General features: G+C 58.7%; 1 protein-coding gene across 6 annotated transcripts in view; it reads left to right on the forward strand.

Moving 5' to 3' along the window:
* kidins220b (kinase D-interacting substrate 220b) overlaps positions 1–10,000 on the forward strand; it is a 41,900-nt gene that overhangs the window by 31,212 nt on the left and 688 nt on the right. For all 6 annotated transcript variants that reach the window (XM_034527175.1, XM_034527177.1, XM_034527178.1 and 3 more), the window contains 3 exons: positions 1,775–1,873; positions 8,010–8,228; positions 8,354–10,000. The exon at positions 8,354–10,000 is cut by the window's right edge and continues 688 nt beyond it. In XM_034527175.1, the coding sequence (XP_034383066.1) occupies positions 1,775–1,873; positions 8,010–8,228; positions 8,354–9,532 (1,497 nt within the window). In that variant the 3' untranslated portion in view covers positions 9,533–10,000. The remainder of the gene's footprint in view (positions 1–1,774; positions 1,874–8,009; positions 8,229–8,353) is intronic.

Genomic DNA, 10,000 nt, shown 5'->3' on the forward strand with positions numbered 1-10,000 from the left:
CTGTCCACCTGTCTTCCTGTCCACCTGTCTTCATGTCCTCCTGTCCACCTGTCTTCCTGTCCACCTGTCTTCCTGTCCACCTGTCTTCATGTCCTCCTGTCCACCTGTCTTCCTGTCCACCTGTCTTCATGTCATCCTGTCTCCCTGTCTTCCTGTCCACCTGTCATCCTGTCTCCCTGTCTTCCTGTCCACCTGTCCTCATGTCTTCCTGTCTTCCTGTCCACCTCTCTCCCTGTCCACCTGTCTTCCTGTCCACCTGTCTTCATGTCATCCTGTCTCCCTGTCTTCCTGTCCACCTGTCCACCTGTCTCCCTGTCATCCTGTCCACCTGTCACCCTGTCTCCCTGTCTTCCTGTCCACCTGTCATCCTGTCTCCCTGTCATCCTGTCCACCTGTCTTCATGTCCTCCTGTCCGTCTGTCTTCCTGTCCACCTCTCTCCCTGTCTTCCTGTCTTCCTGTCCACCTGTCCACCTGTCTTCCTGTCTTCCTGTCCACCTGTCCACCTGTCTTCCTGTCTTCCTGTCCACCTGTCTTCATATCCTCCTGTCCACCTGTCTTCCTGTCCACCTCTCTCCCTGACTTCCTGTCCACCTGTCCTCCTGTCCACCTGTCTTCCTGTCCACCTGTCTTCATGTCCTCCTGTCCACCTGTCTTCCTGTTCACCTGTCTTCATGTCTTCCTGTCCTCATGTCCTCCTGTCCACCTGTCTTCCTGTCCACCTCTCTCCCTGACTTCCTGTCCTCCTGTCCACCTGTCTTCCTGTCCTCATGTCCTCCTGTCCACCTGTCTTCCTGTCCACCTGTCCACATGTCCTCCTGTCCACCTGTCTTCCTGTCCACCTGTCTTCATGTCTTCCTGTCCTCATGTCCACCTGTCTTCCTGTCCACCTGTCCACATGTCCTCCTGTCCACCTGTCTTCATGTCTTCCTGTCCTCATGTCCTCCTGTCCACCTGTCTTCCTGTCCACCTGTCTTCATGTCCTCCTGTCCACCTGTCTTCCTGTCCACCTGTCTTCATGTCCTCCTGTCCACCTGTCTTCCTGTCCACCTGTCTTCCTGTCCACCTGTCCTCCTGTCCACCTGTCTTCCTGTCCACCTGTCCTCCTGTCCACCTGTCCTCCTGTCCACCTGTCTTCATGTCCACCTGTCTTCCTGTCCACCTGTCCTCCTGTCCACCTGTCTTCCTGTCCACCTGTCTTCCTGTCCACCTGTCCTCCTGTCCACCTGTCTTCCTGTCCACCTGTCTTCATGTCTTCCTGTCCTCATGTCCACCTGTCTTCCTGTCCACCTGTCCACATGTCCTCCTGTCCACCTGTCCTCCTGTCCACCTGTCTTCATGTCTTCCTGTCCTCATGTCCTCCTGTCCACCTGTCTTCCTGTCCACCTGTCTTCATGTCCTCCTGTCCACCTGTCTTCCTGTCCACATGTCCTCCTGTCCACCTGTCCTCCTGTCCACCTGTCTTCATGTCTTCCTGCCCTCATGTCCTCCTGTCCACCTGTCTTCCTGTCCACCTGTCTTCATGTCCTCCTGTCCACCTGTCTTCCTGTCCACCTGTCTTCATGTCCTCCTGTCCACCTGTCTTCCTGTCCACCTGTCTTCCTGTCCACCTGTCCTCCTGTCCTCCTGTCCTCCTGTCCACCTGTCTTCCTGTCCACCTGTCCTCCTGTCCTCATGTCCTCCTGTCCACCTGTCTTCCTGTCCACCTGTCTTCCTGTCCACCTGTCCTCCTGTCCTCCTGTCCTCCTGTCCTAACTACCAGTCCTCTGGTTTCAGGCCAACGTGAACGGCAGAGTTCTGTCTCAGTGTGACATCGACGAGCTGAAGAAGGAGATGAGCATGAACTTTGGAGACTGGCAGCTGTTCAGAGCCACGGTGAGTCACATGGTCACGTGGTCACTTGGTCACATTGTCACATGGTCACGTTGTCACATGGTCACTTGGTCACTTGGTCACATGGTCACGTGGTCACATGGTCACATTGTCACATGGTCACGTGGTCACATGGTCACATTGTCACATGGTCACGTGGTCACATGGTCACATGGTCACGTGGTCACATTGTCACATGGTCACGTGGTCACATGGTCACATTGTCACATGGTCACGTGGTCACATGGTCACATTGTCACATGGTCACGTGGTCACATTGTCACATGGTCACATGGTCACGTGGTCACATGGTCACATTGTCACATGGTCACGTGGTCACATGGTCACGTTGTCACATGGTCACGTGGTCACATGGTTACTGATGAAAATCTTTTTTTTACCATTGAAAAAAAATAACCATCCCAGGTGAGCGGAGAACAGGTAATTGTTTTACAAGTCTCAAGCCTCCAACGGAGCGGCTCACCTTACTCACCTTTAGAGGCTCTGTGCTCCCGCCTTTAGAGGCTCGGTGCTCCCGCCTTTAGAGGCTCGGTGCTCCCGCCTTTAGAGGCTCGGTGCTCCCGCCTTTAGAGGCTCGGTGCTCTCGCCTTTAGAGGCTCGGTGCTCCCGACATTAGAGGCTCGGTGCTCTCACCTTTAGAGGCTCTGTGCTCCCGCCTTTAGAGGCTCGGTGCTCCCGCCTTTAGAGGCTCGGTGCTCTCACCTTTAGAGGCTCGGTGCTCTCGCCTTTAGAGGCTCGGTGCTCTCGCCTTTAGAGGCTCGGTGCTCTCACCTTTAGAGGCTCGGTGCTCTCGCCTTTAGAGGCTCGGTGCTCCCGACATTAGAGGCTCGGTGCTCTCGCCTTTAGAGGCTCGGTGCTCTCGCCTTTAGGGGCTCGGCTCGGTGCTCCCGCCTTTAGAGGCTCGGTGCTCCCACCTTTAGAGGCTCTGTGCTCTCGCCTTTAGAGGCTCGGTGCTCCCGACATTAGAGGCTCGGTGCTCTCGCCTTTAGAGGCTCGGTGCTCCCGACATTAGAGGCTCGGTGCTCTCGCCTTTAGAGGCTTGGTGCTCCCGCCTTTAGAGGCTCGGTGCTCTCGCCTTTAGAGGCTCGGTGCTCCCGACATTAGAGGCTCGGTGCTCCCGCCTTTAGAGGCTCGGTGCTCCCACCTTTAGAGGCTCTGTGCTCTCGCCTTTAGAGGCTCGGTGCTCCCGACATTAGAGGCTCGGTGCTCTCGCCTTTAGAGGCTCGGTGCTCTCGCCTTTAGGGGCTCGGCTCGGTGCTCCCGCCTTTAGAGGCTCGGTGCTCCCACCTTTAGAGGCTCGGTGCTCTCGCCTTTAGAGGCTCGGTGCTCCCGACATTAGAGGCTTGGTGCTCTCGCCTTTAGAGGCTCGGTGCTCCCGACATTAGAGGCTCGGTGCTCTCGCCTTTAGAGGCTTGGTGCTCCCGCCTTTAGAGGCTCGGTGCTCCCGCCTTTAGAGGCTCGGTGCTCCCGCCTTTAGAGGCTCGGTGCTCTCGCCTTTAGAGGCTCGGTGCTCCCGACATTAGAGTCTCGGTGCTCCCGACTTTAGAGGCTCGGTGCTCTCACCTTTAGAGGCTCGGTGCTCCCGACATTAGAGGCTCGGTGCTCTCGCCTTTAGAGGCTCGGTGCTCCCGACATTAGAGGCTCGGTGCTCCCGCCTTTAGAGGCTCGGTGCTCCCGCCTTTAGAGGCTCGGTGCTCTCGCCTTTAGAGGCTTGGTGCTCCCGCCTTTAGAGGCTCGGTGCTCCCGCCTTTAGAGGCTCGGTGCTCCCGCCTTTAGAGGCTCGGTGCTCTCGCCTTTAGAGGCTCGGTGCTCCCGACATTAGAGTCTCGGTGCTCCCGCCTTTAGAGGCTCGGTGCTCTCACCTTTAGAGGCTCGGTGCTCCCGACATTAGAGGCTCGGTGCTCTCGCCTTTAGAGGCTTGGTGCTCCCGCCTTTAGAGGCTCGGTGCTCCCGCCTTTAGAGGCTCGGTGCTCCCGCCTTTAGAGGCTCGGTGCTCTCGCCTTTAGAGGCTCGGTGCTCCCGACATTAGAGTCTCGGTGCTCCCGCCTTTAGAGGCTCGGTGCTCTCTCCTTTAGAGGCTCGGTGCTCCCGACATTAGAGGCTCGGTGCTCTCGCCTTTAGAGGCTCGGTGCTCCCGACATTAGAGGCTCGGTGCTCCCGCCTTTAGAGGCTCGGTGCTCCCGCCTTTAGAGGCTCGGTGCTCTCGCCTTTAGAGGCTTGGTGCTCCCGACATTAGAGTCTCGGTGCTCCCACCTTTAGAGGCTCGGTGCTCTCACCTTTAGAGGCTCGGTGCTCCCGCCTTTAGAGGCTCGGTGCTCCCGACATTAGAGGCTCGGTGCTCCCGCCTTTAGAGGCTTGGTTCTCCCGCCTTTAGAGGCTCGGTGCTCTCGCCTTTAGTGGCTTGGTGCTCCCGACATTAGAGTCTCGGTGCTCCCACCTTTAGAGGCTCTGTGTTCTCGCCTTTAGAGGCTCGGTGCTCTCGCCTTTAGAGGCTTGGTGCTCCGACATTAGAGGCTCGGTGCTCCCGCCTTTAGAGGCTCGGTGCTCCCGCTTTTAGAGGCTAGAGGCTCGGTGCTCCCGCCTTTAGAGGCTCGGTGCTCTCGCCTTTAGGGGCTCGGCTCGGTGCTCCCGCCTTTAGAGGCTCGGTGCTCCCACCTTTAGAGGCTCTGTGCTCTCGCCTTTAGAGGCTCGGTGCTCCCGACATTAGAGGCTCGGTGCTCTCGCCTTTAGAGGCTCGGTGCTCCCGCCTTTAGAGGCTCGGTGCTCCCACCTTTAGAGGCTCTGTGCTCTCGCCTTTAGAGGCTCGGTGCTCCCGACATTAGAGGCTCGGTGCTCCCGCCTTTAGAGGCTCGGTGCTCTCGCCTTTAGGGGCTCGGTGCTCCCGACATTAGAGGCTCGGTGCTCTCGCCTTTAGAGGCTCGGTGCTCTCGCCTTTAGAGGCTCGGTGCTCCCGCCTTTAGAGGCTCGGTGCTCCCGACATTAGAGGCTCGGTGCTCTCGCCTTTAGGGGCTCGGCTCGGTGCTCCCGCCTTTAGAGGCTCGGTGCTCCCACCTTTAGAGGCTCTGTGCTCTCGCCTTTAGTGGCTCGGTGCTCCCGACATTAGAGGCTCGGTGCTCTCGCCTTTAGAGGCTCGGTGCTCTCGCCTTTAGAGGCTCTGTGCTCTCGCCTTTAGAGGCTTGGTGCTCCCGACATTAGAGGCTCGGTGCTCCCGCCTTTAGAGGCTCGGTGCTCTCGCCTTTAGGGGCTCGGTGCTCCCGACATTAGAGGCTCGGTGCTCTCGCCTTTAGAGGCTCGGTGCTCTCGCCTTTAGAGGCTCGGTGCTCCCGCCTTTAGAGGCTCGGTGCTCCCGACATTAGAGGCTCGGTGCTCTCGCCTTTAGGGGCTCGGCTCGGTGCTCCCGCCTTTAGAGGCTCGGTGCTCCCACCTTTAGAGGCTCTGTGCTCTCGCCTTTAGAGGCTCGGTGCTCCCGACATTAGAGGCTCGGTGCTCTCGCCTTTAGAGGCTCGGTGCTCCCGCCTTTAGAGGCTCGGTGCTCCCGCCTTTAGAGGCTCGGTGCTCTCGCCTTTAGAGGCTTGGTGCTCCCGCCTTTAGAGGCTCGGTGCTCCCGCCTTTAGAGGCTCAGTGCTCCCGCCTTTAGAGGCTCGGTGCTCTCGCCTTTAGAGGCTCGGTGCTCCCGACATTAGAGTCTCGGTGCTCCCGCCTTTAGAGGCTCGGTGCTCTCGCCTTTAGAGGCTCGGTGCTCCCGCCTTTAGAGGCTCGGTGCTCCCGCCTTTAGAGGCTCGGTGCTCCCGCCTTTAGAGGCTCGGTGCTCCCGCCTTTAGAGGCTCGGTGCTCTCGCCTTTAGAGGCTCGGTGCTCCCGACATTAGAGTCTCGGTGCTCCCGCCTTTAGAGGCTCGGTGCTCTCGCCTGTAGAGGCTCGGTGCTCCCGACATTAGAGGCTCGGTGCTCTCGCCTTTAGAGGCTCGGTGCTCCCGACATTAGAGGCTCGGTGCTCCCGCCTTTAGAGGCTTGGTGCTCCCGCCTTTAGAGGCTCGGTGCTCTCGCCTTTAGAGGCTTGGTGCTCCCGACATTAGAGTCTCGGTGCTCCCACCTTTAGAGGCTCGGTGCTCTCACCTTTAGAGGCTCGGTGCTCCCGCCTTTAGAGGCTCGGTGCTCCCGACATTAGAGGCTCGGTGCTCCCGCCTTTAGAGGCTTGGTTCTCCCGCCTTTAGAGGCTCGGTGCTCTCGCCTTTAGTGGCTTGGTGCTCCCGACATTAGAGTCTCTGTACTCCCACCTTTAGAGGCTCTGTGTTCTCGCCTTTAGAGGCTCGGTGCTCTCGCCTTTAGAGGCTTGGTGCTCCGACATTAGAGGCTCGGTGCTCCCGCCTTTAGAGGCTCGGTGCTCCCGCTTTTAGAGGCTAGAGGCTCGGTGCTCCCGCCTTTAGAGGCTCGGTGCTCTCGCCTTTAGGGGCTCGGCTCGGTGCTCCCACCTTTAGAGGCTCTGTGCTCTCGCCTTTAGAGGCTCGGTGCTCCCGACATTAGAGGCTCGGTGCTCTCGCCTTTAGAGGCTCGGTGCTCTCGCCTTTAGAGGCTCTGTGCTCCCGCTTTTAGAGGCTAGAGGCTCGGTGCTCTCGCCTTTAGAGGCTCGGTGCTCCCGCTTTTAGAGGCTAGAGGCTCGGTGCTCCCGCCTTTAGAGGCTCGGTGCTCTCGCCTTTAGGGGCTCGGCTCGGTGCTCCCGCCTTTAGAGGCTCGGTGCTCCCACCTTTAGAGGCTCTGTGCTCTCGCCTTTAGAGGCTCGGTGCTCCCGACATTAGAGGCTCGGTGCTCCCGCCTTTAGAGGCTCGGTGCTCTCGCCTTTAGGGGCTCGGTGCTCCCGACATTAGAGGCTCGGTGCTCTCGCCTTTAGAGGCTCGGTGCTCTCGCCTTTAGAGGCTCGGTGCTCCCGCCTTTAGAGGCTCGGTGCTCCCGACATTAGAGGCTCGGTGCTCTCGCCTTTAGGGGCTCGGCTCGGTGCTCCCGCCTTTAGAGGCTCGGTGCTCCCACCTTTAGAGGCTCTGTGCTCTCGCCTTTAGAGGCTCGGTGCTCCCGACATTAGAGGCTCGGTGCTCTCGCCTTTAGAGGCTCGGTGCTCTCGCCTTTAGAGGCTCTGTGCTCTCGCCTTTAGAGGCTCGGTGCTCCCGACATTAGAGGCTCGGTGCTCCCGCCTTTAGAGGCTCGGTGTTCTCGCCTTTAGGGGCTCGGTGCTCCCGACATTAGAGGCTCGGTGCTCTCGCCTTTAGAGGCTCGGTGCTCTCGCCTTTAGAGGCTCGGTGCTCCCGACATTAGAGGCTCGGTGCTCTCGCCTTTAGGGGCTCGGCTCGGTGCTCCCGCCTTTAGAGGCTCGGTGCTCCCACCTTTAGAGGCTCTGTGCTCTCGCCTTTAGAGGCTCGGTGCTCCCGACATTAGAGGCTCGGTGCTCTCGCCTTTAGAGGCTCTGTGCTCTCGCCTTTAGAGGCTCGGTGCTCCCGACATTAGAGGCTCGGTGCTCCCGCCTTTAGAGGCTCGGTGCTCTCGCCTTTAGGGGCTCGGTGCTCCCGACATTAGAGGCTCGGTGCTCTCGCCTTTAGAGGCTCGGTGCTCTCGCCTTTAGAGGCTCGGTGCTCCCGACATTAGAGGCTCGGTGCTCTCGCCTTTAGGGGCTCGGCTCGGTGCTCCCGCCTTTAGAGGCTCGGTGCTCCCACCTTTAGAGGCTCTGTGCTCTCGCCTTTAGAGGCTCGGTGCTCCCGACATTAGAGGCTCGGTGCTCTCGCCTTTAGAGGCTCGGTGCTCCCGCCTTTAGAGGCTCGGTGCTCATTATAGAACACACGTTGGACCTTGAGATGTCACAAACAAGCCACGACCACCATTATATATCAGAATATAAAATAATAATTTATTATAAAAATTAAATAAATATCTAAAGTCTATCTCTGACTCTGAAATATATATACATATATCTATATATTTTGTATGATATACATATATATATATATATATATATATATATATATATATATATATATATATATATATATATATATATATATTTACACAGTAAGTATACAAATCAAAACATATATTGTGTAACTGTCCAGGTGTGACGTTACCTGTCTCCTGCAGATTCTGGACATGCGTCACATAGAGAGCCAGGTCCTGCACGAGGAAGCTGCCAGTGAGCAAGGCAGCGTCGTGGGCTGTCACACCGAGGCGGGGCGGCGAGCGGCGGCTCCTCCTCGCGCCGGTGCCGACGCATCTCCGATGTACAGCTTCAACATGAGCTTTGAGGAGCTGAGCACCGTGGGACTGGACGAGGCTCAGAGACAGAACATGCAGTGGATGGTAGAGACATTTATAATCATATCTTTATTCATCTTGATTTAGCTTATCATATTCATTATTTCTTAATTATTTGACCTTAATTCCCGGCCCAGATGAAACTAACTCTTCTTCTGTGGTGTCCTCAGGGCGGCGCTCACCGCACCGCCAGCATGACCAGCCTGAACTCCCAGGAGTCGTCCAACGACATCGCCCGGCTGACGGACCGGCAGCAGGACGAGTACCGCAGCGCCTACCAGGAGTACATCGCACAGATGGCGCAGGTGGAGACGGGCGGCGGCGGCGGCGGCGAGAGGCCCGTCCAGCCGATGCCGGGTCAGTTCATGACATCATCATCGGAGGACAAGAGCAAAGACGGCGGCGAGCCGGACGGACGCAAGTCCTTCAACAAGAGGAGCGGCGGCAAACCGCCGGCAGACAGCGCCGACTTCGCCTCCAACGGCGACGCCCTGGACCCCATCACCGAGGAGGACGAGAAGGGGGACCACGGGTCCTCCAGGTCCCTGCTGACCCGCAAGACCTCGGCCGAGAGAGGTGGATTGTTCCAGGGAGCCGCCGACCTGAAGCTGAAGGCCGGCGGCGGTCTGCGCTACCAGAAGCTCACCAGCGACGACGAGGAGTCGGAGGAGTCCGACAACGCCCCCCTGCTGAAGGACGGGAAGAAACCGGTCGACCCCAAACCTCCCGGCGGCTCGCTGGCGCTGAAGGGGAAGGACTACCTGTCGGACGCCACGCTGGACAAGAAGGACTCGTCGGACTCCGGCGTGCGGTCCAATGAGAGCTCGCCCAATCACTCGCTGCAGGACGAGGAGGCGGAGCTGTCCCAGCTGGAGAGGGCCGACCTCATCGAGCTGGACGACGAGAGCCTGGCCGGGAAGCGGGGACTACCCAGCAGCCTCAGCGGCCTGCAGGACCCGGCGGTCGCCCGCATGTCTATCTGCTCCGAGGACCAGTGCAGCCTGCTGGCCAGCAGCCCCGAGGAGAGCTGGCCCTCCTCCAGGTCCTACAACCTGAACCGCACGCCGAGCAACGTCACGCTCAACAACAACACCAACGCCCAGCAGGGCAACCGGCCCCGCCCACCGGAAGGGGGCTCCGCCTCCTCTTCCAACCCCGCCTCCTCCAGTGATGTCATCCTCTCCCCGAGCTCCTCCTCCTCCTCCTCCACCACCAGGCCTGGTCCCAACAACGAGAACGTCCGAGTGGTTCACCTGAAGAGGGGCCTGAAGCCCGGAGACCCGCCAGAGATCTGCACCATGTCCTCCGACACCGTCACCTTCGGCGAGGAGCGGGAGAGCATCCTGTGACCTTGTCGTGACCTCATCGTGACCCCCATCGTGACCCCCATCGTGACCTCATCGTGACCCCATCGTGACCTCATCGTGACCCCCATCGTGACCCCATCGTGATATCGTTGTGACCCCCATCGTGACCTCATCGTGACCCCCATCGTGTCATCGTTGTGACCCCCATCGTGACCTCATCGTGACCCCATCGTGACCTCATCGTGACCCCATCGTGACCTCATCGTGACCCCATCGTGTTATTGTTGTGACCCCCATCGTGACCTCATCGTGACCCCCATCGTGACCTCATCGTGACCCCATCGTGTTATTGTTGTGACCCCCATTGTGACCCCCATCGTGACCTCATCGTGACCCCATCGTGTTATCGTTGTGACCCCCATCGTGACCTCATCGTGACCCCCATCGTGACCCCATCGTGATATCGTTGTGACCCCCATCGTGACCTCATCGTGACCCCATCGTGTTATC

Source organism: Cyclopterus lumpus, chromosome 24 (assembly GCF_009769545.1).
Source record: "Cyclopterus lumpus isolate fCycLum1 chromosome 24, fCycLum1.pri, whole genome shotgun sequence".
Classification (NCBI taxonomy): Eukaryota; Metazoa; Chordata; class Actinopteri; order Perciformes; family Cyclopteridae; genus Cyclopterus; species Cyclopterus lumpus.